Source organism: Bubalus bubalis, chromosome 21 (assembly GCF_019923935.1).
Source record: "Bubalus bubalis isolate 160015118507 breed Murrah chromosome 21, NDDB_SH_1, whole genome shotgun sequence".
NCBI lineage: Eukaryota > Metazoa > Chordata > Mammalia > Artiodactyla > Bovidae > Bubalus > Bubalus bubalis.
In genome coordinates, this window is record NC_059177.1 from 50,118,512 (window position 1) to 50,144,823 (window position 26,312).

At 43.5% G+C, this 26,312-nt stretch overlaps 1 protein-coding gene across 2 annotated transcripts; it reads right to left on the reverse strand.

Annotated features, from left to right (window-relative positions):
* Window positions 1–511: 511 nt before the first annotated feature.
* On the reverse strand, window positions 512–24,682 carry RBM5 (RNA binding motif protein 5). Of its 2 annotated transcripts, XM_025272566.3 has the most exons (26): window positions 24,550–24,650; window positions 23,463–23,589; window positions 23,157–23,226; window positions 20,943–21,108; window positions 20,056–20,211; window positions 16,199–16,268; window positions 15,643–15,716; window positions 13,084–13,167; window positions 12,183–12,243; window positions 11,613–11,678; window positions 10,738–10,898; window positions 10,191–10,288; window positions 9,491–9,578; window positions 9,245–9,322; window positions 9,089–9,161; window positions 8,136–8,221; window positions 7,663–7,747; window positions 7,366–7,457; window positions 5,576–5,737; window positions 4,833–4,982; window positions 4,679–4,750; window positions 3,717–3,896; window positions 3,342–3,416; window positions 2,218–2,315; window positions 2,010–2,139; window positions 512–1,149 (listed from the first exon to the last, which is right to left on the reverse strand). In XM_025272566.3, the coding sequence occupies exons 3-26, from the start codon at window positions 23,171–23,173 to the stop codon at window positions 1,024–1,026; spliced, it is 2,448 nt and encodes an 815-aa protein (XP_025128351.1). In that variant the 5' UTR covers window positions 23,174–23,226; window positions 23,463–23,589; window positions 24,550–24,650; the 3' UTR covers window positions 512–1,023. The 2 variants fall into 2 exon arrangements, with proteins under 2 accessions (XP_025128351.1, XP_006053350.1); XM_006053288.4 differs by lacking the exon at window positions 23,463–23,589 and having other exon boundaries at window positions 24,550–24,682.
* Between the last annotated feature and the right edge of the window lie 1,630 nt (window positions 24,683–26,312).

Consider the following 26,312-nt stretch of genomic DNA (forward strand, 5'->3'; position numbering starts at 1 on the left):
AGCCAGATGGGCAGCATGGGTACCCCATCGCAGCTGGTCTTGGGAACAGCCTCAGACTCAGGCACACTTCCTGCCCTTCTCAAGCATGATCTTGCTGGCCAAAATGATGACAGGGATGGGACGACACCTTGAGAATGGAAAACCTTGCAATGTCCCTGACCACCTCCCGGGCAGCTGATTTGGAGAACTGGAGTGCTTCAGGAGAGAAAGGGCCTCTCAGCTCCTCCACCTCAGCAGAGGGCTCTTGTATTATGGCCAAAAGCAGGGAGGTTGTTCGTCACAGAGCAGTACATGCCTACCCCCATGTCTGGACTTAGTCTGTAAAAAGTGAAGATGCGCAAGTGCTCACACTCACTTAGGCCTAAAGGGAGTAGAAGGAAGTGGAAAAAGCTGACTCAGTTATGACGGAATTTTCATGAAGAATTTTCACGTACTTATTTTATCACCAAGCTTGACTGGCTCCAACATGCTCTGCTTACCTGGCTACCCAAGAATAAAGAGACACACACACTCATTTTTCAAGGTATTTCTTTTGTAAAGGAGCCAGATTTGGCAACTAGACTGAAAATCTTCCAAAATTCTGTACAAATGTGTAATATACAAATATACATAAGGCTTTTGCCGAGAAAAGACAGCACAACAAATGACGAGGCGGCTTTGGTGTCACATACCACCCTAGGGCATCTCAACACCCCCTAGGAATGCAAGGGGCTGATGGACCACAACATAGGCTACACATGTAAAACACACTACATTACAATATGTACACGAAGTATAAAAGACGCACTGTCCCCTTGGTCAGCTCACAGGCCCTCTGGCAGGAAGGCAAGCCATTCACCAGATAACCCATACAAGGGGAACTCAAGTGGGAGAACCTTGCAGAATGAACTGGTTCACCCTAAAAACCATTAACAGCACAGGGCATGCCCTTAAAGAGAAAGGTGGTCAGAGTGAATTCAGGAGATGGAGCATTCCTTGTGCTCTTTGGAGCTCTTCGTCATCTCTCTCTCTCATGCCCGTGTCTCACTCCATCTCAGTGAACCGGGCAAACATGGCCTTCCGGACAGCATCTTTGTAGGAATCTGCACCAGATAGTCCGTATGCGCTGCCTTTGGCGCCTAGGCCAGCTCCTTTTAGCCGGACTTGAGCCTGGTGGGTAATGAAACTGTAGTCAGCAGCTGGCAGGTACGGTGTGGACTGCTCCCTCTCCCCCACGTCTAGCCCACTTCCTACTGAGCTGGACCACCCCTCAGGAGACAGAAATTTTAAATGAAGACAGGGATTTCTCCTTTGGAGACCTGGAAGGACTGAGGGGATCAAATGGGTGAGGGAGAAAGGCAGACAGCAGCACACCCTCCCCCAATTCCATGCCTGTTCAGCAAGCACCGTGCCTACTAAAGGGCCCCAAAGCCTTGCACCAAAGCCCAGCGAAGGTCTGGTAATTCTAGGTACAGATCATGGCAGGACAGCTCAAAGTCAGCAGAACTCGCCTGCACAGACCAACAGCAAGTGTTTGTTCTAAGCTATGCTGCCAGGTCAGGGAGAGAGCAACCACTGGCAGTGCTCTCGTCTAGAAGGCCAGTGGTCGAGGGCCTCTGGTCCTGAGCTCTGACTGAATAAAGCATTTCTTATCATGGATCGAAGTCCTACTAAAGGGTAATTGTTTTATACATAAGCAAAAGTCACTTAGAAATGAAAGCACAGTACCTTTCTGAAAATCCAATCTAAGCTACTGAGTCAGCGTTAAGGTTTGTTTATATCGAAGGACGTAGAAAGACACAGCTCCTTAGGAGAAGGTAGGCTTTATTTACCCAGAGACCCAAAAACCAGAAAAATCAAGCTGGGTGCCACACCTGTTCCTCCCAACTGACATCTTAAAAAGAGGGTGCAATATGGGATGGCTGCAGGGAATACAACTCCCACTGGGGCCCAGGCCCTCCGGGTGCTTCAACCTCATCCCATCTCTGGGACAAGCCTGCAGGCCGCTGAAGCCCAATCCCACTGCTTACCTCAATGGGGGCTGTGATGCCTTGACACTTTCTCCCCAAACCTGAGCCTTCCCGCCAACCCATGGCCTGCAGCATCTTGTTGCCAATGTTACTGTGGTCAATGCCATCTTTGGTGGGCTGCTCGTAATTCCTGCCAGTGGCAAACACACAGTTACTCAAAACAGCCAGAGCCCCGGCTCAGAAAGCGGAAAATGTGCACAACACATACACGGTGCCAGCATCAAACTGCTTCTTGCGCTTGGGTTCTGGAGGCTCTGGGATGCCGTATTTCTCCCGTCTTTCTGCAGCGCGATCCCGGTATTTCATCTACGTGGGAGAACAGCCCGGTTAGAGATATTCAGACTTCAATCAATCTGTCGCAGTCTCAAGCACCCACACTTCAGACTGTCACCTCAGGTGCTTCCTTCATCTGGAGCTTGGCCTTTTAGAGTGCCTGCAAATACCACATGCCCTGTTTCCCTGGCTGCACTTCGTCATATCCCAAATGGGAGGTTTGTAGAGATGATGTGTGTGTGGAACCTGGGGCAAAACTACGTTTCCAACAACCAGTTTTATTTAACGAGTCACCTCTTGTCAAGCTCTTCAACCAGCCTGCTGGGTGTGGGCATTGCTGGGTGTGGGCACAGCCTGCCGAGGTCCTTGAGGGAGAGGAGGGCAGGGCTACTGTTCTTCCTCAGCATTTGGACAGGCCCGCCTCCGGAAGACAGAGCCAAGAGGTGGCTTCCTGAGACCTGCTCTACAGTCCCTGGGGAGCTGGCACCATTAAAGAGTGGGAAAAAACAGGAAGGTAAAAAGCTTTAGCTATAGATACCTCAGAACTATCTTGGGGTGAGCAACTTCAAGTCACTTGCTCAGAGGTTCATCTCTAAGCCATAGGCCTCCATTTGTACTTAAAACTGGGTGGTTGGATCTCAACCTGCTTCATCAACCACCAAATGACTGCTCATTAGGGGTCCCACTGCTTCCTTCCAGGTCACCTGCAATCATTCTGTCCTGCTATTCCCTAGGCCTCGTCTGAGCTCCCCTCACTGTCCACAAAGGCTTCCCTGGCCAGGCCAAACAAGCTCACTCTGTCCTTACTACAACCCAGTGTACTTCACCAGTGGGTCTCTGGCACCCAGGACTTGTGAGTGGTCTCAAGCACCCTCATGAAAGGATACTGCAGGGCTCCCAGTGCACACAGCTTGGGTCCAGTCTACATGAGCCATGACGGCCAGGCGACAGATATGTGACATACCCTACCCTGTTCCTGGGACCTGGAACAAGTGCTACGAGTAAAAGACAAGGGCAGTTACCCCAAGACACGCGAGTGGCACATTGACCCCCATTCACCTCTCTCTCTCTCAGCTCCAAGGCTTCCAGCTCCTGCTCGCTCAGTCTGGATCGTCGGTAGATGTCCATGTTTTGCTGTATGAGAGATTTAATAAACATAGTAATTCGTATCTTCCTAATTTGAGATGTCAAAATATTAGTATCTATTGTGCTCCATCCAAGTCAAAGTCCAACAGGAAAGCCAGAATTGGGTGTACGTGGAGCTGCCACGCTCCTTTCTACTCACAATCTGGAACAGACTATACTGAGGAGCTGCCTTGTAAGAGGCAATCACTTAACGCAGGTATTTACTGAAGCTTCACTACCATCAGGGCACCCACAGCGTCTCATTGCCTCCCATCCCTGTCTCAGATCAGCTCAGAGAAGCATGGCCACCTTGTGGAGGTCTGAGAGTTGCTGGTGCCTGACCAGGGCGTCTTTGTTTGGGAACTGGCGCCGGCAGAGCAGGCAGGCCATCTTTTTCCAGTCGGCCAGCTTCTCTTCTTCGCTCTCGAGTCTCTCCACCAGCTCCTCTTCGTTGTCACTGTCACCACTGTAAGCGGCAACCAGACCCCTCTAGAAACAAGAGGAAGCTGGGTCATTGGAAATGTGCAACCGAGAAACAGCAATGGCTAAAGTAACGCCTAATCCAAGCTGTGAGAATGCCCATGTCCATACGTCACACATCAGTGAGTAGAGCAGCTAGGTCTTCCAGTGCTGGGCCCGACAGCCTCCCACCACCAACCCTCTTGGGAACCAAGAAGACTTCCTGGATGACTTTTCTCAAACTACTGACCATGTCTGAAAACTTCAAATACAACAGATCAGAGTAATGACCCACTCAGGTAAGTATCTACCAAGTAAAACACGCTTTTTTGGTCTTAATTTTCTCTTTCCAGACTGTTAAAACTCACTATTTACAAATGAAATAAATCAACTGAGCTCAGGAATCTGGGCTTTATTCTCTGTTCCATCTCACTTGCTCTCACACAGAGAAAACAAAGCCCTGAACATAGATTCTGTGTGCATAAGCTGCTTCAAATACCCACTGACAGGGACACATCCGTTTTAAGCAGGAATGAGATTAGCCAGATGCTTAGCTCAGATGGTAAAGCATCTGCTTGCAATGTAGGAGACCCAGGTTTGATCCCTGGGTCAGGAAGATCCCCTGGAGAAGGGACTGGCAACCTACTCCAGTATTCTTGCCTGGAGAATTCCACGGACAGACCATGGGGTTGCAAATAGTTGGACATGACTGAGTGACTAACACTTTCACATTAGCCAAGATGCAGATCAAAGTGAGACACAAAGCACAGACACAGCCTTCAAACACTGGTTTAAAGCTGGTATTTCCTTACTTTGAGGGGGTTCTCCTCATCTCCATTTCGCACCAATTCGGGGATGAGCTGTTGCCTTTCTGCTAAGGCTCCCTGGGAAACACAGAACAAGTCATAAGCCTCAAGTTTTACCTAAGCTGCCCTTATGAAGTAAGGCCATCCTTGTTACTGTTACCTTCTTCTCAAAGAGAGCAAAACCGGCATCTGCGGCAGCAGATTCTCTCCTTTCTTCTTCCCTCAAAGAATTAACAGGTTGAAAGCTGTTTTTAAAATTTTCTTTCTGCTTGTTTAAACTCTTAGCCCAGCGTTCCATGTCTTTGGCGATCTACAGTCAAACAACAATGACAGAGATTTAGGTAGAGGAACTTAGCAAACAGTCTCCTATGCCAAGAGAACAAGCCATTATTGTAACAAACTGTAACAAAACCCCTTTTGCCCTTATCATTTTTGAGATACTGCATATTACCAAAGTCATTAATGAATATTGTTCCAAAGTCTGTGAGTCTTTCAGGCAACTGACAGATAACAAAGAATAATACTAAAAAACTGCACAATGCTCTAGGAACTTAGGGCTTCCCTGGTGGCTCAGATGGTAAAGAAATCTGCCTGCAATGCAGGAGACCCAGGTTTGATCCCTGGGTGGGGAAGATCCCCTGGAGAAGGGAATGACTACCCACTCCAGTATTCTTGCCTAGAGAATTCCACAGAGAAGCCTAGTAGGCTATGGTCCATGTGGTTGCAAAGCAGTTGGACATGACTGAGCGACTAACTAGACTATGAGCTTAATGTAAATAAGATGTATGACCCAGTCTTTAAGAATCCAAATAAAGCTAAACGCCACAGCCCCACCCCACCACTTGATTTAAAAAAAAAAAACAACAGATAAAAATGGGTCTGCTAGTTGGGTCATGATCTTACCTGCTGGGCTGTTTTGCTCTTGGGTTTCTCCTTCTTTTCCTTTCCTTCTTTTGCAGGAGGTAGGCCTGTCTGCTGGTGGGAGTTAGACTCTGCAGCCAGCATGTAAGTCTCCTTCTCTCCATCCCAGTATAGGTACTGCTGCGTTAAAGAATTGTAGTAATACTAGAATAAAAAACACAATTAATGTAGACTTTCTCCTGGGTCAAACCACTAACCAACCTAAAGGAGTATTTTTACTTCTTTACATCTCCATTATTTTGTCAAAAAAATTAAACATAAAAACATAAAGCATGCTGCAGACCAGTAATATTTCCTGGGCAGAGAGGAGGTGCTATACACCTTGGTGTAGGTGAGGATGGTGAACCAGCTGGCCAAGAGGTGTGAAACTTCTTGGGTGAGTAGAATGTGGTTTTGAGAGTCTCAAGTTCCCATTAATTAATGCCTGGGCCTGGAGGGTACCCAAAGAGTAATACGCCTGACTCCTTTCCACAGACAAGACCATTTACACAAACCAGGTGGCCAGAGCAAGTGGTTCAGGAGGAGCTTTTTCTCACACGTCCTCCATGACAATCAGTTAACATCTCATTGCTAGGTTCAACCATACAGAACCCTGCCTGTTCTGTTTGGATGCCCAGGCAACCAAACAGGGTTGTAAAACACCAGCTCGGGAATCTGGAAGGAGGTGACAGGTGAAGGAACCTGATCTGAAGTGTGTGGGGAGAACCACAACAGAGAATGGGGGGCAGCTACCTCTCCTCTCCTCTATTGTCCAATCGCTTACTCTACCTGCTCAACAGGGGCTCAGGAGAGACTGCCTTTTGTATCTTTTCCAGGGGAGGCAGTGCACGTCAGACACAGGAGCCACAACGTTTATGGCCACCAGGAACGGCCTGGGAAATGGCCAGACTCCACAAGAAGAGCAGTGGAAGCAACATGTACAGGCCCCAGCCCGCTTGGCAGGTCCCACACAGCGTCACACCTGACTCTCAGAAACCACAAGCTCTCAATGCCAAATTCCTGTTAAAAGCACTTATTTTTACTATTCTATATATACACACAGCTTCTGGTCATAAACAGTTCTTATTTATGGAGTGTTAATGTTGCCTCTCCTCTTTAAAAAGTTCTATACACTGCCAAAAATAAAATATCACTCCACAGATCTGCTGATTTCTACTCTCAAAAATACTAAGTAAAAAAAGAGCTGTACACAGAAAGTCACATATTATTTGATTCCATTTATACAAAATGTCTAGAACAGGCAAACCTAGAGACAGAAAGCAGTGGTTGCTGGGGTGGAAAGGAATTAGGAAGTAACTGCTTAATATGTAGGGCATAGGGGTTTTTTTTCAGGTTGATGAAAATGTTCATCAACATTAGATGATGGGTGTCCAACACTGTGACTACACTAAAAAAACTATTGAACTGAACCCTCTAAATGGCTGAAATGTGAACTTTCTCTCAGCTGAAAAAAATCACAATTTAAAATTTGTATATAGGTGTCTACATGAAAATTAACAGTCACCTGAAAACTTTAACGTGACAAAATAATCCATGGTAATAGGAGAAAGAACAGTGCTTGGGGCAGGGGAGGTGGGACTGACCAACAAGAGGCACCAGAGAATGTTTAGAGTGCTAGGAATGTTCTTGCTCTTATCGTGGTGCTGGTAAATGAACAAATGTATATATATGTAAACAAACATTCAAAGAACTGCAAGAACTGCATGTGTCAGTTTCATGAATTTTTCAGTAAGTACATTACACCTCAAAACGTGTTTTACCCCTTAAATTACCTGTGAGTTGGGGTCATAGTACAGCCCTGTTGTTGGATCATAGTAATATCCTGAAGATTCATCATACTGATACGTGGATGTGTCAGGCACTGCTGCAAAAACAAAACCCAGCACACAGTCATTCCAGGGAAGAGACTGGCTTTACTTCCAATTCTAAGCCACTGAGATGCAGCAGGTCGTCTTCTCTCACATCCCCACGTGTCCCGCTGACACCCACAAAGGGAGAGGAGCACTTATTAAACAAAATCAACAACTAGGACCTTCCAACTGTCAACAGCCCCATGAGGTTTGGCTTACCATATTTGGTACCAGGAACTACACCAGTAGGGGAAGCGGCTGGGGCCTGTGTACTTGTGCTAGTGCTAGGCTGTGCTTCCTCAGTCTGGAAAGAACAGCAGCTTCAATATAATTTCAACTGTAAAGCCTCTCAAGAGAACTAAATCACTGCAATCATCCAGCAGGAAGGGTCCCCTGACAGACCCACTGTAGCAATGGTCTAGGGCAATCCTTGAGCAAAACACATGCTGACAACTGTCTTCCTAAAGGTCAAGTCGAAGCATGCACAGTATAAATAGACCCTGTGTGGAATCTTGCATTTAAAATATGGACACAAAATTACTTCAGTACATAATACAATTAGACAGAAAGAAGTAAGGTTGGAATGTGTGTGTATCAGTCAATCCTGGCTCACACAGTGAGAAAAGGTAGTACTTGTACAGCAACAGTTTCCCCAACAATCACCAGTTCTATATCTAAGATGACAGGATTACCGGAGAGCTGGGTGGGTTGGAGGTCTGATTATACAGCTGGGGACTCTGGGATACGACAGCCGCTGAGGTGGTGGTCACCGCTGTGCCTGATGATAAACACCGGAGTTACAACAGCCAAGGCACTGAACTCTAAACCCAACATCCTTACCTGGAATGCCCAATCGAAAATCGGTCTTTGTATATGTCAGTTCTTAACCACCTAATTCCCAGTAAGTACTCTTTAACCTATGATATTCTCACTTTTATAATCCTACTAGAATGTGATACACAAAGTCAGACATTCTGTATGATGGCTAAGAAGAAGGTTTCCACATCTGCTCTGGGGTTGAAAATAGATTTAACTGCCACAACTTTGTAATACTGGAACAAAAAACTAGAGCAATAGCTTTTAAGAGTGACCCTTCTGATTGATGTCTGGACAAGAGACTGCTCACCTGAACTTACATGGGCACCCACAATTCCAAACAGCACAGAGAGGGAAAATACTGAATTCAACTCAAGAATGAACGCTCATTATGGCATAGTCTCTAAGAGCTTCATATCAGCTCCTGATAGCCACAAGTGTTAATCGCTCAGTCCTGTCCGAATTTTGTGACCCCATGGACTCGAGACCACCAGGCTCCTCTGTCGTGGAATTCTCCAGGCAAGAATGCTGGAGTTGAGAAGCCATTCCCTTCTCCAGGGAATCTTCCTGACGCAGGGATCAAACCCATGTCTTCTGCATTGCAGGTGGCTTCTTACCATCTGAGCCACCAGGAAAGCCCATTGCACAAGCACTGCCGATATCCCCCCAGAAGCCTAGGTACATGGTGACAACCCTGAATGTGCCCAATCCCCCATCTTACAGGGAAACCGCTCTCCTAGATTTATCTGAATCTAATGAGAACATCTAGCTGTATGTCCTCAACTGTATTTGCTTAAACAGGAGATAAAAAGAATATGAAATCTATTACCTGTTGCAGATGATGCATCGGATTCTAACCCTCCAGCTTGTTGCTGATAAAACTGTTGGTAATCCTGTGAGTACTGAAGAAGAGTCCACCATTAAAGCTGCCATTCTTGGACACACTCTGGAGACCAGAAGTCAGATAATGGTCCAGTCTACCCACCTGAGCATACTGGGCATAGCCATCTTGGCCTGGCTGCAGGTAACTGTAGTCCACACTGCCTCCTTCGCCACTCTGAGACTACAATGTCAAAAGAAGAGGAAACACAGACAAACTTAGTGGACACTGAGGTCTTCAAATGTCCTTGGAGAGCTTCTAAGGCAAGCACAATCACAGAGCTGACTTCTGTGAATCTGGGCACCACCACCACCACCACACTACTTGGAGCGAAAAGATCCTTCCCTTTACCTGGGTGGATGACCACTGAGCAGCAGCAATGGCTGTACTAGCCACAGAGAAGGCGCTGACCCTGTTACCATCTGGTAGGACCAAGTCTCTGAAACCACAAAAATCCAACCATGTGATTTTATATCAGTACGCTTCCCATCACTTAACCCCACACTACCCAGAAAACAGTAATTCACTCCAGACTTTACTGGAAGGTCTGCAATGCCAGCAACACCACATTTCAGAGTGAGGAAGGGTTTCCACGGGCAAAGCCCTAAGTGGGCATGTGTCCCTGCAGTATAGTTGCTTTCTTTTGTACTTTTCTATTTAATAAGGTGTCTACTTGATGAGCAATGATACTAGAAATGGGAAATTTACATCACTAGAATGAAGCTCTATATACATGAAGCTGTATTAGCATGCTGTTGTGGAAGGCAAGAATTATTTCCAGATGGGTCTGCACCATTCTGAAGCAGTTTGCATAGCGTATATTCTCAACCCATCTACCAAGTCTGTTTTGTCCTGCTCTCAAGCCTTCTGGCAACTGGTTATTGAGGACAGGAGGGAATAAGTGCTGTGAAGACAAGTGCATCCTCCCCAGCCAATCAGGAAGGATCCCATCTTGGTACAGAGAACATGGGCTTCGAGCGCAGTTAGCAGCACATTCTCGGACAAGCACGCAGATGCAGCGGTTTGAAGTAAGGGCAATGAAGCCACTCACTTTCTGGCACTTTTTGCAAAATCAACCCCAATGGTTTTGCCATCAATTTTCAAAGGAGGATGGAGACTCTGTAGTATCTGTAGCAGCTGAGAAGCATCCTGCAGGAGAATGTGAAGAAAAACAATTTTGTCATCTTTGTCATGTAACTGAAAATCTCTACCATCTATCCTAGTCAAAGAAATTAAAAAAAAAAAAAAAAAGCAATTCATTATTATCTGTGGATATGAAATCATGAGAAATTAAAAAAAGCCCTCTCTCAAGGTATCTAGTATTATTAAAGGAGCCAGTGCTAGTCAATCTAAAAGCATGAAAAAAGACTAAACTGTGGCTCGGACTTCAGTTCAGCTAGTTATCTACAGGTATACCAATGGTATTTTTACCACTTACTAAAGCCATCGGCCTATAATTTAGCACCGCAATAACTGTCATTACTTAAGTCTTGAACTTTGGGCTCCAAGAACATTAGACGTAGTATCACAACTGGATGAACCACATTCGCCTCTTATCTCAGTTTCTTTTAAAAGGAAAGATTCAATGAACATCTCACCATTGCAGAAGACAGCTGCACAAACGCGAAGCCTCTGTTTTGCTGGGTCTGTTTGTCTTTTATGAGGCGAATGTTATTGACAGCTAAGGATGCATAGGGAGACAGTGCTGTCATGATGGAATCCACCACAGTGTGTGGAGCTATGTTTCGAAGTATGATTGCTGCAGGTGAACGAGACAAATGACAGAGACATGCATTTCTACCACCAGTGCCTTTCAAAGCAGTTTCAAGTACAAACAAACCCATTTTGAGAGGTTTCCAGTATATTTGACCCTTGAATGCAGGGGGATGAGGGGGTGCTGACCCCACTCCCACCACGCAATAGAACATCTGTGCATAACTTTACAGCCAGCCCTCTGTACTGGTAGTTCCACATCCCCAGATTCAGCCAGTAAATAGTGTAGTACTGCGTGTGCTTAGTCGCTTCAGTGGTATCTAACTCTCTGCAACCCCATGGACTGTAGCCCACCAGGCTGCTCAGTCCATGGGGATTCTCCAGGCAAGAATACTGGAGTGGGTTGCCATGCCCTCCTCCAGGGGATCTTCCCAACCCAAGGACTGAACCCAGGACTCCCACACTGCAGGTGGATTCTTTACTGTCTGAGCCACCAGGGAAGCCCAGTGTAGTATGGTAGCATTCATTAAAAAAAGAAAGAAAGAAAATCAGCATAGATGCACGTGGTTCAAACCCATTGTTGTTTAAGGGTCAACTGCATATATCCTTCACTTTGACATTGAAAAGAAATCCAAAAATCAGTCTTTAATGAGACAATCTGAAGCCACTGACTGCTCATTAAAAAAGAGCAGGAGAACACAAAACATCCAAAGGAGATCAGTTTCCAACTTAACGGCCGAAAGATTCCATTTGCACTTACTATCACAGTAGTAATCAACAGACTGAACTGATTCTGTGGTTCCAGGGGGCACTTCCTGTTCAGAGTCTACAAGAAAGGGAAGAAAAGAGGAAGAATCAGTAATTGAAGACAAACAACAAACCAACATAAGAAATACATTCAAACACCAAAGTTTTAAGTAAACGGAGCTGTTATTTTTTCTTTTTTAACCATTTGTGGCTACAGTAAAACCTCATTAATTTTGACATGAATTTTAAATGTGGAATGCAAAAACCAGGCCACTGGAGGACTTCAGAGGACTTCATCTCTGTAGTAAAAAAAAAAAGCAGATACAGAAAGCAAAGCAGGAAAGCTGACTTAATTTTGAAAAATAAAAGAACTCTTTGTATTCTTGCACTCAACACCAGGATCTACTAAATCTAAGGAAGGAGGTTTAAAGAAAATAACTACATAACCTAAGGTAGAAGGTTTAAGGAAAATATACACGTTATTGCTTAAACACCCCACAGTCTGTACTTTTCCTTAGGTTCACAGATAATCCAATTAGTCAAGTTTCAATACATATTCCCAAACAGCCAAATCTGGGCTTACCAAACTTGTCTGCTCCACATCGGAAGCATTTTAGTCTTTTCCTGAAATTGTTAAGGCAGCACTGGAAAAAAAAAAGTTTTATCTGTAATTCTATCTCATGGTAGGCCAGGTTTACTAGTAACAATGTGGATTAGAGCAAGAGGGTCACAGGCAAGTCCCAGTGAGGAGCAATAAAAGCAGAAGGTGATCCTATGCATTGAAGACAAGGAGCATTAACCTAAAAATTTCGCTATGTGAATGACCCCCAGAAAAATACATTCTGATGTATTTTGAAGTAGATTTCCATTTTTCTCAAGTTGCGGAGAAGTTTCAGTTCACCCCAAAACCCTGCAGCAAGCCACTGGCAAAGTTCTCCCTTATGTCAGAAAAGCACTATATAGACCACTCTATATACACAAGTACAATGTGAATGAGATTCTGTCTAGAGCCCTGCTGGACATGTGACACCAAATACTCTCAAAATGCCAATAGCAACACCTACTTTGTGACTTTGGTGACACTTGCCCCCTTAGGGTTTTGCCCATGGATACCGTTCCTCACTCATAACAGATCTTATATAACTCCCTTATATAACTCGAGCAGGGCCACAAAGGGTTTTGTTAACAAAGAGATTGCCAAAAGATGAGAGCGCTAGAATTCAGAAACCATAAAGTAAAACAAACTTAAAATCTTAATTGAAACACTGGGCTTAGAATCTGGTTCTTAAAATCTCTCATGTTTGAGGGAGTCTGTCCTCTAATACCTACTCAGGAGGACTCAAGAAACTCACAAAGTATGAAAATCACCTCCTGATAAAAGCTGGTAATCATATATTTTACTCATTTTCTTGTTTGGATAGTCAAACAAATAGAAAACAAAAAACCCCAAGAGTTTGGTTTGTCTGGAAAGAACACATGCTTACCTTGTTACAAAGCCAATCTTCAAACTTAGGTCTGGGATTGCTATAATGCATTGCAATATGCTTTCCTTGAATCACCAGCTTTTTCTGTAAAAAAAAAAGAAGTAATTAGTTATTCCCATTGTGAGGAACATGTGTCCATTTTCCCAGGGCAGAGCACACTTCGGAAAAATCAGTGCTCTGGAATTAAATGGACAACATACGGGGAGGACCAACCACCGCCACCTATACTCTGCCCATCCAATCCTTCAGATAGGCAGTAAGAGAATGGGATGCGGAGTAAAGGTAAACGGAGTCAGGGAGTGCTGAGAAAGCTGACACACGCTATAAACGCTGACATGCACCAGGCCGTGTCTCCAGCAGAGACAGAAGTCCTAACATTCAGCATTGACAGGCTGCCTGAGAGTTGACAATCTAGTTCAAAGAGCAGAAGACACAACTCTCCCAGTTCTGAGGTTGTCTCCTACTTTAGCCCTTAGCATGTTGTCCTTGGGCTTCGCTTCACTGTTCCCCCAGTCCCACATCCTTATGCAAAGTGAAAGCCTTTACATTTCCCCTTCACCCAAATTCCTGCTTCAGGATGTGTCCTTTGGGGACAATGAGAGGGAAACCCATTTTTAAAGGGAAGCTGGTGACAATTTTCTCAGTAGACACTAGTCTGAATGCCATCGATTCTAAAAACAGCTAAATGAGGTTTCTTCCTGCCAAGTGCAACCACGTGATGTCCTGAGTGACAGATGTGTTTTTCACTGAAATAAGATGGTACTCTCTTCAAGATGAGTAACCAGGAGGCCAATGAAGTTTCTTCAGGGGGTTAGGAAAAGTGTGTAAGTGTTCATATGCCACCTCATCCTTCTAGTCAACTGTGTGACTACAAGGGATTTTATTTTCAAAGGTGAAAATTCCAAGCTGAAACAGTTTACCAAGAGCACACCCAGCATCTGCCCCCAAAGAGCCTTCATTTTAACAGGAACACCTTTTCTGTTTTTTTTTCTCGGGGAGGGAAAGGGAGTGGGGTGTTCTGACACCGTCAGAAGGGATTTAAGTAGGAGGTTAGATATCCAAACTTTTTAAAGGAGTCTAACCCCTCCAAACATACATACTGTTGAGTAATTTGGTTCTTGCAAATCCTGGAAGAGTTAAGACATGCTGTGAATGTTGTCTCTGCAATATCTAAAGGCAAGACTGCATGTCTGGCCAAGAGGGAAAGAGCTGAAGGTCATCCACTCACTGTGTTGTATAGAAGCAAAAATAAAGAAGCTGGGAAATAAGTCAACAGATCATCCCACTAGGAGGGATGTGCTGGTTTGGGGAGACTCCAAACTATCACTGAGTCCCTAATCCTACTGGCCTTTCATTTCTGGAGTGAATTTGAACTGTAATGAAATAGTTACATATTAACACAGCTTTGTATACATTAAAATTGTGCCGCTTTTAAGTGTCTTTCAGGTTTTAATTTCCCAGGAGTTTTAAACTCCCAAGTCATTCTGATACATCCATTATATTAGTAAGATGCTTTAAAAAGATGCTGTCGTGTAAAGAAAGCAGGTTCACATGAAGCTTGTGTATGTCCTGAATTTTACTAGGATGGTGTCCATGGTATGAAATAAATTAAGATCTACCATTATGAGATCAGGTTGTCACCTCTGGGTTAAGGATGTGAGAGGCTTAAAAATCTAACAAGTCAATCAAGATGATATCCTCATTAGTGAGTCTCATTATTAATGATATTAAGTTTCCAAAGAATATAACTCTTATTTATGAGTAACAAATCATAAAATGCTACAGAGAAGCAACATAATGAGTTAAGCAAACTTCCCAGAATGCACTTGGCTAAGGCATTCAATACTGTGCTTTGGAGTTGTGGCAAAAAATGTTATTTATGTGCCAAGCACTGAACATTATCTTGATGAACTGCAGAACGATTCAGTTAATGCCACATCAAAGAAATCATCAAAGATTTGCTTTGAACAGACTGTAAGAGGCATTCTCAGGGAGATTAGGATGTTAATGCCACTCTAACTAGATTAGACAGCAGCAGGACACCAGCTCTTAGGCTAATCTCATCAGACTTACTGTTCATAAATTCTATTAGATCCTTAAATAGTTCTTGAAGACCCATATGAGCAGTTATGCCTCTAGGAGGCTTGAGGTCTCCAAGTTGAAATAATTACTTACAAAATTCCTACAGCAGACTTCAATTATATTCTCTTCATTGTCAAATTGAGAGTTGGATAATCTAAGATGACTCTCAAAGGACATAATAAACAAGAATATAATCAGGGGAGGAAAGGGGGAATATTTAAGATGTTCTGATAACTACCAGACAAACATTCAGTGGTTAAAAAGGCCATTCAGGTAGCCATGTTTAAAGGCAGAGCAAATTCTGCAGTGTAATGTGTGGTACTGTATTTATTCCAGTAACATCAATTTTAATATATACAAAGCCTTTTTTTTAAAAGTCACTCCTTTGGAACAAACCACTCCTTCAACCTTTTTTTTTTTAAATTGTACAGACTTGTTCCATTTTCATGAATATCTAGACTTGGTGAGTGAAGCAACCTGATTGGCTTCCATCCAGCTGGTAGCATCTTGCAAGTGATAAAACTCCACGAAGGCGAAACCACGGCTTACACCTAGAGACAGCATTCAGATATAGACGGGATACTCGTGTTAGTCAGTTCCTTTATAACAGGTGAATCTCTCTCCCACTGCTTCAACACTGCGTGACAAAGCCAATTGGGAAGCAGCTTTACAAATGTGACTTGACTTGGGGATCTTCTTGATACTTTGCCATGGCAAGGAACCAAGCCGCCTGAACTAAATGCCATTCGATTTGATTCCACGCTTAAAAACCATGCAACCGATTACAAACAAACAAGGAGTTTATACATCACTACTTACCGAAGGGAAAAAAAAGCCCCTAAAAACAAAGTTTTTAAAAAGGTCCTCAGGTGCTTTCTAACATCGTTTTCAAAGAGTCACATTCCTTAGCCATGGCAAACCTTTCATTCTGAATTCATGTGCTTGAAGACTGGGGAATATCAGGATGTTCTTTAGGGACTGAGGTGGGAATGGGGAAGAGAACCAGAACAGCAGGAACTAAGCAAGCTCTCACCTGTTTTCCTTTTCATCAGCCTCACGTCCGCAGGCTGAGGGCCTTCAAAGGATTCCATCATTTCTCGAATCTGCACAGGGTTTTACACATTTACTGTTAAAGCTTTAGCCACAAACCATTCCACACTAGAGAGTTCAAAGACTAGGGATTACATCAACTTAAGCTTATATTACTTAAGCTTAATTGGCCAAGCTTTTAAACTTCTATCATCAAAATGCAATTAGTCTAAAAATAGAATAAAAGAAGGCACGCTTCTCATAGAAACTGATGCACTATAATAGCTCTGAAAGCCTTCTTTACCTGCTGATGGGGGATTTCCTCAAGTACAGCTACTTTATGTTGTGAGACACAGCCTTGCTTGTGGTGTGCTGACCCTCAAGCCTCCACCCACCCCCCCTCAGGCTAATCTTGTCCTTTGTTCTAAAGGACCAGAGAGAAAAGAAAAAGATTTAAAAGAGGCAGATAATATGTCATCATACTCTGAAGTAGAGTCTCTGAAGGAGACTAAGAAATCAATAGCACCAAAACAAGGAACTCCCTTAAGATGTTTTTTGCACAATGTCTTAAAGAAATAGTTTCCTTATATTTACATAAAAAAAAAAAAAAAAAACCTTTAATATTCTTAGGCTCCTAGTGAATCAAAGTGAACATGAATTGGGCCTGAAGAAAGACTTCTGGCTGCTAAGCTTATTACCAATTTCAAATCAAACCTTCACTGCAAAAGGCAAAATACATTAAAAAAGACATCAATCTCTCCAGCAATCATACCAGGCAGCAATACTCTCAGGAAAAACACCAGGGACAAATTTGTGAGAGACTCTTAGTGGCTTCCCCATTTCATTATTACGTGTAAAGGTTGCAGGATTATATAAAATCAGTCCTCATTATTTGGGGTAGATTTGCCTACTAATTAAAATTCATTATACTCCAAATGAATACTAATTGCGCTTTCAAGGTCATTTGCAAACCCGTGCAGAGTAGTAAAAAATTTGAGTTGCCTGATGCACATGTTCCTGGCAGAGGTTATGCTATGCTTTGTATCAGCTTTCATATTGTAAACCGACGTCCTTCTCCTAGTCTATTTAGTGGCAGGTATTTCACATTTTTGTACTTTTCGTTGGCGATTTCACTGTTTAAAATGGCTCTCCAAGTGTAGTGCTGAAGTGCTGTCTAGTGTTCCTAATGCAAGAAGGCAGGCTGTGATGTGCTTCACAGAGAAGATACGTTAGAAAAGCTTCCTTCAGACATGAGTTACAGTGCTGTTGGCTGTGAGTTCAATGCTAATGAATCAAAGTATATATTAAATAAGGCACCTTTAAACAGAAATATACACGAAATAAGGCTATATATTGATCTGTTAATGAAAATGTTGTGACCAGAGGCTTATAGGAATCTAAGTTTGTATCTCCCCTAAGAGCATGAGTCAATACTCCTAGTGGCTTTGGAGACTACCACAAATAGAGACTCCGTAGAAGTGTTACATCAAGCCAGACCCAATCACCTGACTCAAGTTCATGCTTGGTAACATAGTTACTGATAACTTAGCTACCAGAGTAACTAAATACAAACTGGATGAATATAGTGATACAGTAACACACATAGTAACAAAATTAACTAAACATAGTTACTCTAGGAGTTCACATGTCAGTGAGGGGATTACAAAGGACAAATGATGATGAAAGTGACAAACTAAAGTTCATTCAAGAGAACACTATAATTTTTAAATGCTTTTAAAGATCCCAATATGAGGAGGCTTCCCTCATAGCTCAGTTGGTAAAGAATCTGCCTGCAATGCAGGAGACCCAGGTTTGATTCCTGGGTCGGAAAGATCCTCTGGAGAAGGAAATGGCAACCCACTCCAGTATTCTCGCCTGGAGAATCCCATGGACAGAGGAGCCTGGCAGGCTACAGTCCATGAGATCTTAAGAGTCAGACACAACTTAACAACTAAACCACCACCAAAGAGCCCAATATGCAAATTTCCCACAAATATTGCACAAATTTGGGGAATCTCAGAAAGTCTACTTGGAAAAACCTGCCTTCTTATGGTAAGCACTTCTAGCTCCCTGAGAAGCCTGAAGTAAGCAAGAATTACAAAAATCTTGTTTCATTACCAGAAGGTAGGTCCCCCAGGGCCAGCTAGGGCATTGCTCTCCCCATTGCCACCCACTTCTGCAGGCTTCAAGGGCCACAGGCTTAACCGACTCAAGGGAACAACATGATCAACAAGTAAAGTTTCCTCAACTGACTCCTGCAGGATTTCTTCTATCCCCTACTCTACATGCCCATGGCTACTGCTACCTGAGCTCAGCTCTGCCTTCCTTCTAGCCCCTACCACTCCCTGACTCTACCATTCAAACCTGCACAGCTTTGTTACCAGGCAAAAACTTCAGCAGCTTTTTTTAATACTTAGCTGGGCTTGCAAAGATTCCAGCAGTGGCCCCCAAATATGATTTTCTCCTGCCAAACGTCTTTGATTTCAGTCAAATCAAGCTAGTTAGGGCCAGTACACATCTTATCCTCAGTTCTCAACCAGATCAAAACATTTTCTATCCCTCAAGAATGAGCTCAACTAACAGCTCCCTGGAGCTCTTCCTTACCCTCCACCAGTAACACAGGTCCCTTAAAGAAGCCTCGAGTTACTACTCCACAGAACTACTTTCAACAAGACCTCTTCCGACACTTATCCCTTTCTATTCTGCATTGCCTTCATTATCTGTTGACTTTAGCTATCATCCTTAAGCGTTTATGAGGCAGGATCCATGGTTCTACAGTGTAACAGTACACAGTGGAGCAAGTGTGTTTTGGAACACAAATAAATACCCAGTATTAACTCAAACATCCCATCTCACATTTTGTCACTTAGAAGACCAAGGCTGTGTGAACTCAATACAGCTCTAAAATTCATAGTCAGACTATTACCTTGAATACCCTAAGACAACAGATACTGGCATAATGCTGTGCATTTATATGGTTTATAAAATATATTTCAAAACATCACATTCATTTTACAGACACTGGCTGGGCAGCCTCCTGAGAGTTCAAGGGTTGGGGATACACGTAAGAAATTCTGCCTGGGGACGTCCTCGGTGGTCCAGTGGTTAAGAATCCACCTTCCAATTCAGGGTTCGATCCCTGGTCTGCGAACTAAGATCCCATATGTTGCAAAGCAGCTAAGCCCACGTCCACAACTAGACAGGTTAAGACTCTGTGCTTCCAACCCAGGGGGCACAGGTTCCATCCCTGGTTGGGGAACTAAGATCCCAAATGCCCACAGAGCACGGCAAAAAAAAAAGGGGGGGGGCATGGGGGCATATTGGTAGAACAATGGACACGTACAAAGTTGCCTGCAGCAGAAGCCAAGTGGTGGATGGGGCTGGAAGGAATGGGTGAAGGCCAGAGACACCAATGGAAACCAGGCAGTGCCTAGTACACCAAAGCCATAGTTGACCAGTCTGAGAAGGGGGAAGCCAGGCTTGTCAAAAGGCTTTACAGAGGTTTCAAATGGATAATACAATTTCCATCAAATCAAAGGATGCTGAATCATTAAAATGTTCTTATGGATATAATCTCAGTGAATAAGTGACCAATTCAACAAAAATGTACTGACTACCTTCTAGGAGCTATTATTGAAAGAATAAAAACTGTCCCCTGTAGTTCTGAAAGCTGTATATTGAGCTTCAAAGTCTAAATACAAAGATTATCTATGAGCTAAGTTAAGAGAACTTCACCCTACTTATAGAAAGGTACTTCACTAGATATTAACTTGAGCTAAAAAGAACACAAGAAAATAATAGTAGAAGCTTAGAGTCTGTTGGGCCTACTGATGGCTCATTAGAACAGCTGGTCCCCCTTACATCGCTCTCCGTGATGGTGATGGGAAGGCCACGAAGCATGATGGTCTTGCTCTCCCTCTCGTCACTGATGTCATGCCTATAGTCATGTTCACCATAGTCACCATCAGAATGGTAGCCATCTTCGGATCGGTCACTGTTCCTTCTTTCACGTTCTCTCTGATTTACAATGAACAAAATTGTAATTCAAATCACACTGTGCTTTTTATACCCTTTGATCCCCTCCCTCCACTCCTAATAATTCATCTTTAGGAACAGATAATACAAGAACTCCATGATGATGTTCACCATAGTGTTTTCTAAAATAGCAAAAAACAAAAACCCCCAAACCTGGCAACAATCATTTAATTTCAGGAAGAATGGTTTAACAACTCACCGAACAGTATATCAACACACAAATAGTATTACTTGTTAAAGTAAGATGATTATATGCATAAAAAAAGAAAAAAAAAGTGCCAAATTATATGGGTAGCACAATATTACTTCTCAACAAAGTTGATGCATATGAAAAGAAAGGTGAAAAAAAGCTATGCTACAATATTAAACTACAACTTTCAGAAACTATCTGAGGCCAAGTGATGGTATATAATTATGCCCCAATTGCCTCATCTTTAAAATGGGTACAGTAACTACATTATATGGTTGTAGTGAGATTTGAATGAGTTCATCTAAGTCACGTGCTTTTCAAAAGAGTGCCTGGTGAGCCCTATGTAAACCCTGGCCAAGAATTCTGACTACAAGTCTCCGTCTGTCTTTGAGAGTTATAGCTGACTAAACAGATTTCAGAATACTGAAGTGTTTGAATAGAACACTCCTCCTGAGAGATTCTCACACTTGGTATACTTATTTCATAATTCTAACAACTCCATAAACAGTTGCTGGTCACTCACCTCTGGACTGTCATAGTCTCGGTAGTCGTCATATCTATCACCCCTCCGATCATCACTAGATCTTTTGTAATCTGAGTCCCTCCGCCTGCTTCTGGATTCACGCTCATCACGGTCATCCCTGTCTATGATGGAACCATATCTTCCACTGCGCTCCGTTCTACTCACACTGCCAGGGAAGAAAATTTTCCTTTATTCTTAAGTAAATCACATTTTGTCGCTTTAGAAAACATGGTTGAAAAAAATTTCAATCCAGATTTTGGTTTATAAGGTATCCAAATAGTTCAATGGATCCCTTAAAATTTATCACCAAATAACAACTTACAATTGAGACAATTACAATTGAGACAGGTTGTCTGTCCATGTTTATCCTGCATTTCCCCAAGCCTGTGATCTACGTATCACTCCTTTCATCCCTGATTTCAGATCTTACTGATCAATTTAAATAGGAAGAATGCAATTACAGTTGTTCCTGCCAGGGACTGTTTCCAGGACCCGCTGCAGATACCAAAATCCATGGATGCTCAAGTTGCACAGTAAGCCCTCTGGTATACCCAGTTCTGCAGCTATAGATTCAACCAACCACGGATCATGTAGTACCGTATTTATTGAAGAAAATCTGCCTGTAAGTGGACCTGCACAATTAAAATCTGTGCTGTTTAAAGGTCAAATGTATTCTCATTTCATTCAGTTTCAAAAGAAAACATATCCTGACTCATCCACTCTGAAGGGTATTCTCACTACTGAGCAATGGACCACTGAACTGGATGAGTTAGTTTTTTTTTTCCCTGTTAGGCAGTTAACCAAGTTCAATTGTTATAATAAGTAGCATCATCAGAGAACATTATTTCCTATAACATCTGATTTATTTTTGATTACTGGGCAGCACTGGGCTTTACAAGAAAATCTAATAACAAAAGGCTTAAACCCACTGGACCACAAACAGTTCTTTTTTAAAAAATTAATTTATTTATTTTAATTGGAGGGTAATTACTTGACAATATTGTAGTGGTTTTTGCCATACATTGACATGAATCAGCCATGGGTGTACATGTGTTCCCCATCCTGAACCCCCTTCCCACCTCACTCCCCATCCCATCCCTCAGGGTCATCCCAGTGCACCAGCCCTGAGCACCCTGTCTCATGCATCGAACCTGGACTGGCGCTCTGTTTCACGTATGATAATATACATATTTCAATCCTATTCTCTCAAATCATCCCACCCTCACCTTCTCCCACAGAGTCCAAAAGACTGTTCTATATATCTGTGTCTCTTTACAAACAGTTCTTTGATAAACTGTTTACCAGATTCATAAAACTCTGTGTAAGGACAAAATAAAGGGAAGGGCTATAGGGCATCATTTAGAGTATACAAATTTAATAAAGAGAAGTGAATGATAACAAATAGTCCAGGGCAATTTCACAATGTAAAGTATGTGAATGAGAGACCCTAAACCGGTAAATGTTTATTTGAAACCAAACAATGACATCATGTAACATGAACATTTCCTGAGTCCCAGTGGGCCATCAGTTTGATCTATCACTGGGACTGGATTCAATATTAAGAAGGCAGCTGACTGAATAAGCAGAAATTATGTGTTTAAATCAAATGGTTTGAGTGGGAGACTCCACAGATGACACAGGAGCCAAATACTCTCATCTTAATTCTGTTAATTCTTCAGCAGTTTTTCTTTCTTGTAACTCACGGTCCAAAGCTTCTCAGCTCTATAATCTGGATCATCTTGTCATGGAGGAGACAATAATGAGAACTGGCCTTCACTGACTGCTTTCTACAGCCAGGTACTGTGCAAAGCGACAGGACAATTTCCTACTTTCTGCCAGAGGCTGTTATCCACACCAGGAACCTTCATGATCTCCTACTCCACCAAGCCCTTCTTTGCTTAATTCTTTCTTACCCTTCAGGCTTCACCTTAAGAGAATACTTTCTCCAGGAAGCTTTCCTGGCTATTTCCAAGAAAACACAGGTTCCTAAGTGTTCTAACAGCCCCCTCAACTTCTTTTACCACAGGACAGTTTACACAGTATTTTTATTATCTCATTAAACCATGTGCTTATGCGAGCAAGTATCATGAAAGTGCTCACAGAATGCATGACACAAAACACAGACTCAAATATTCGTATGGTAAACAATTCTCAACAAACAGCTCAGTTGCCATTAAAATGTTGAGATCAAAGGCATTTACAGTAATAACTTACCGTTTGTCTGAACCCATTGTTCTACTGAAGATCTAGGACACTGCTCCAAAAGGTTCAAATTCGCTTTTTTCTAGGAGACAAGAGAGATCCGTTGCTGCAAATCTGAGAGATCACCTAAGTCAACTGTTTCATAGCTGGGACACCACTGAGACTGGAATTTCTTCAAACCATTAACAGTGATGATCTAAGGTTGAGGGGTGGGGGCCAACTGTCAACATTAAAATCAAACGATGGTTTTGTTAACAATGAGCATAGCAGGAAGGCGAGCAGAGTTAAAAATATTAGATTCCATATTCAAACACAAACCCATAAAAGGATGTAAGCAGATGATGCCTTCCCTGCTCCCACTGTAGGATTACAAAGCAAAAAGGGCACAGCTGCAATCAGCTCCCTGTGTTCTGAATCAAAGCAACTCCAATGGGGTAGTTGAGTCCTAAAACATTAACCAAAGTGTCTTTATTAATATAAGGAGCTAAACGAAATTCAAAAATTACTCATGAAAAATTTAAAACCTTTCAGAAAGCCGATGCTGGGCTAACTGAAAATCGACTCCGTTTAAAACGCAACGGCAGATCCAAAGCTATATCAAACAAGAGTAAACATCCGTACGACTTAATTCCCAGGTAACAATAATCACCACAGGTCCCTGAGGCAGCCAACCTGGCCCCGCTGCGCACTGACGGTGGTAAAACATCACACAGCTAGAAGACCTTCGATGCTTGCGAGGTCTGAGAAACTAGTTACAGCCGTCCCTGGCGCCTGTTCTAGGCAGGCGCTGAACGAACATGGGAATTAATACAGGGAACAGAACCATCAGGGAGGAACAAGGGCCTGGGCAGAATCCCTGCTGCAGCCCCTCAACGCCTGGGCACTGCCCAGACCCACCTCCGTGGGAGTCGCGGGTGAGATGGCGGCGCCACGGACTGCGCGACCGACTCAGGCGTCCAGTTTTCTCTTCTTGCTTGCACTTGCGCCTCCCGACCCCTAAGAGGTTCCCAGCCCCAGATCACCCTTCACCGAACAGCTTTTCGGAGAGTTGATTCCGGCGAACCTGCGGAGCTATGGCGGCTAGAGACTGTCAGGGTGCCCCTGAGAAGTATCTGAGGGACAGACGACGACTCCTTGCTCAACTTGGCCTGGGAGTTGGAGACACGTCCCGGGCGGGGCACACTCACAGCTCCAAGAGAAGAGGGCCTCGGGCTGGCCGGGAGAACGCTCTCTGAAAGCTGACAGCGCTGGTGGCCAAGAGGGGCGCGGCCCTCCAATGCCTCGGGTAGCCCTTCGAGATCCCGCTGGGGCTGAACGGCCGCAGCTTGCGGCTAACAGGGAAGCTCTATAGGGCCTGCCACAGCAGAAAGAACCGCCAGTCATTATGGGCGACCACCGCACTTACCCCCAAGAAGGACGGAAGTAGCAGCAGTAGCAGTTTATGCCAAGGAATTCCAACAGGGTACGGCCGCTTCACAAAATGGCGCCTCCGCCGACGGCCGTCTCCTACCCACAGTACTTCGCGCCTATCCCCTTCCCCCACTACACGTTTCCTAAAGAGGCGGCCAATCCGCGAAGGTGTCTGGCTGCGCGAGGGCTGCTGGGAACTGTGGTCGCTAGGGCAGCATGTCACTTAACTACAGCCTGTGTCAATTTCCTACGTATTTCCCTTTCTTCAAAATCTCGGCCTTGTCTGCCTTTTCCAGATCCGGATTAGACCTCTTATCTTTATTAAGCATAGTAATTATTTGCCTTTGCTACATGGGCCTTAGTGCAGTTTGTTTTCACTGACGCGATGTAAACCATCACATTTAATCTTACTTTAGGAGAAGGAACGTAGGTTGATCACCTTTTGCATTATTGAATACTAGATTTTATTACTGGGCTGCATGCTTCACAAATATCTATTTCCATCTTCATAACCTCTTTGGGATGACTATTAAACCCATTTTGCAAGTAAGAAAAATCGACGTTTGTGGTAATTAAGAGGATTCTTGAAGGCAGTCTTCAGAATATTATCTTATTGATAATCTTTAGTCTAAGGCAAGGACACGGGAAAGTTACTTTCCAGGGTTAATAGAACAGTTGAACGGCACCATCGACTCAATAGACATGACTTTTGAGCAAACTCTGGGACATAGTGAAGGCCCGGGAAGCCTGGCATGCTGCAGTCCAGACAACTGAGCAATTGAACAACAATTTAATAGTTACTAATTGGCTGTCTAATGTGTATGCTATGTTCAGTCGTGTGACTCTTTGCAACCCCAAGAACTGTATGTAGCCTGCTAGGCTCCTCTGTCCATGGGATTTTCCAGACAATACTGGAGTGGGTTGCCATCTCTTTCTCCAGGGGATCTTCCTGACCCAGGGATCGAACCCATGCCTACCTGTGTCTCCTGCATTGCAGGTGGATTCTTTACCACTGAGCCACTGGGAAGACATCCCCAAATTAACACAGCCTGGGAGCCATCCATGACTTTTTTTTCCTTGCACTCAATCTATCAGCAAATTCTGTTGACTCTATTTAAACAGCTGCCCCAAATGCTGTTCTCCTAGTCAAAACCATTATCACTGTCCTTGTTTTAGAAACAGTAGGTCACACTAAAAGGTCACACTATGGGTTCCACACTATAGTGGTGGAACTGGGATTTGAATTAGAAAATTTGGTTTGAGTCCATGCCTTCATCCACTAGAATGTAAACTCCAGAAGGGCGGGGACTTTTCTCCATTTAGTTCACTACTATATCCCCCAGTGCCTCTGCTGCTGCCAGGCACATTGTATACCACTAATAAATATTCGTTGAGTGAACAAATGAATCCACTACCAAAATTAAAAGTGCAACATTTGCAGAAGCAGCAGAGATGCTTCAGCAATTCGAGAGAGATTTGGATCCTGACTCATCAGTCAAATGGTGGTATACCTTTGTATCCAATTGATATAACTTGCCCACTGGCATTCTTTATAGATACAGTTTAAGGGAACTGATTTTTAAGGTCACATATACAGATTGAAAAACTAGACCATAACAATGCAAAGGAAGGTATTAATTATGGAAAACCAAACTTATACTCTTCTCTTTTGGGGTAAGAAGAAATCTTTCAAGAATTCAGTAGAAGGATGGCAAAAGAGATTTCAAACCAGAAGCTTCAGATTATACCAGGAAATCT

Excerpts from the sequence above, each read along its gene's own strand:
- RBM5 (XM_006053288.4), bottom strand. Across the intron at positions 3,417-3,716 it reads AACTCTCAGACCTCCACAAG|CAAAACATGGACATCTACCG; the intron begins GTGGCCATGCTT and ends TCTCTCATACAG. Across the intron at positions 1,150-2,009 it reads GCATCACAGCCCCCATTGAG|GCTCAAGTCCGGCTAAAAGG; the intron begins GTAAGCAGTGGG and ends ATTACCCACCAG.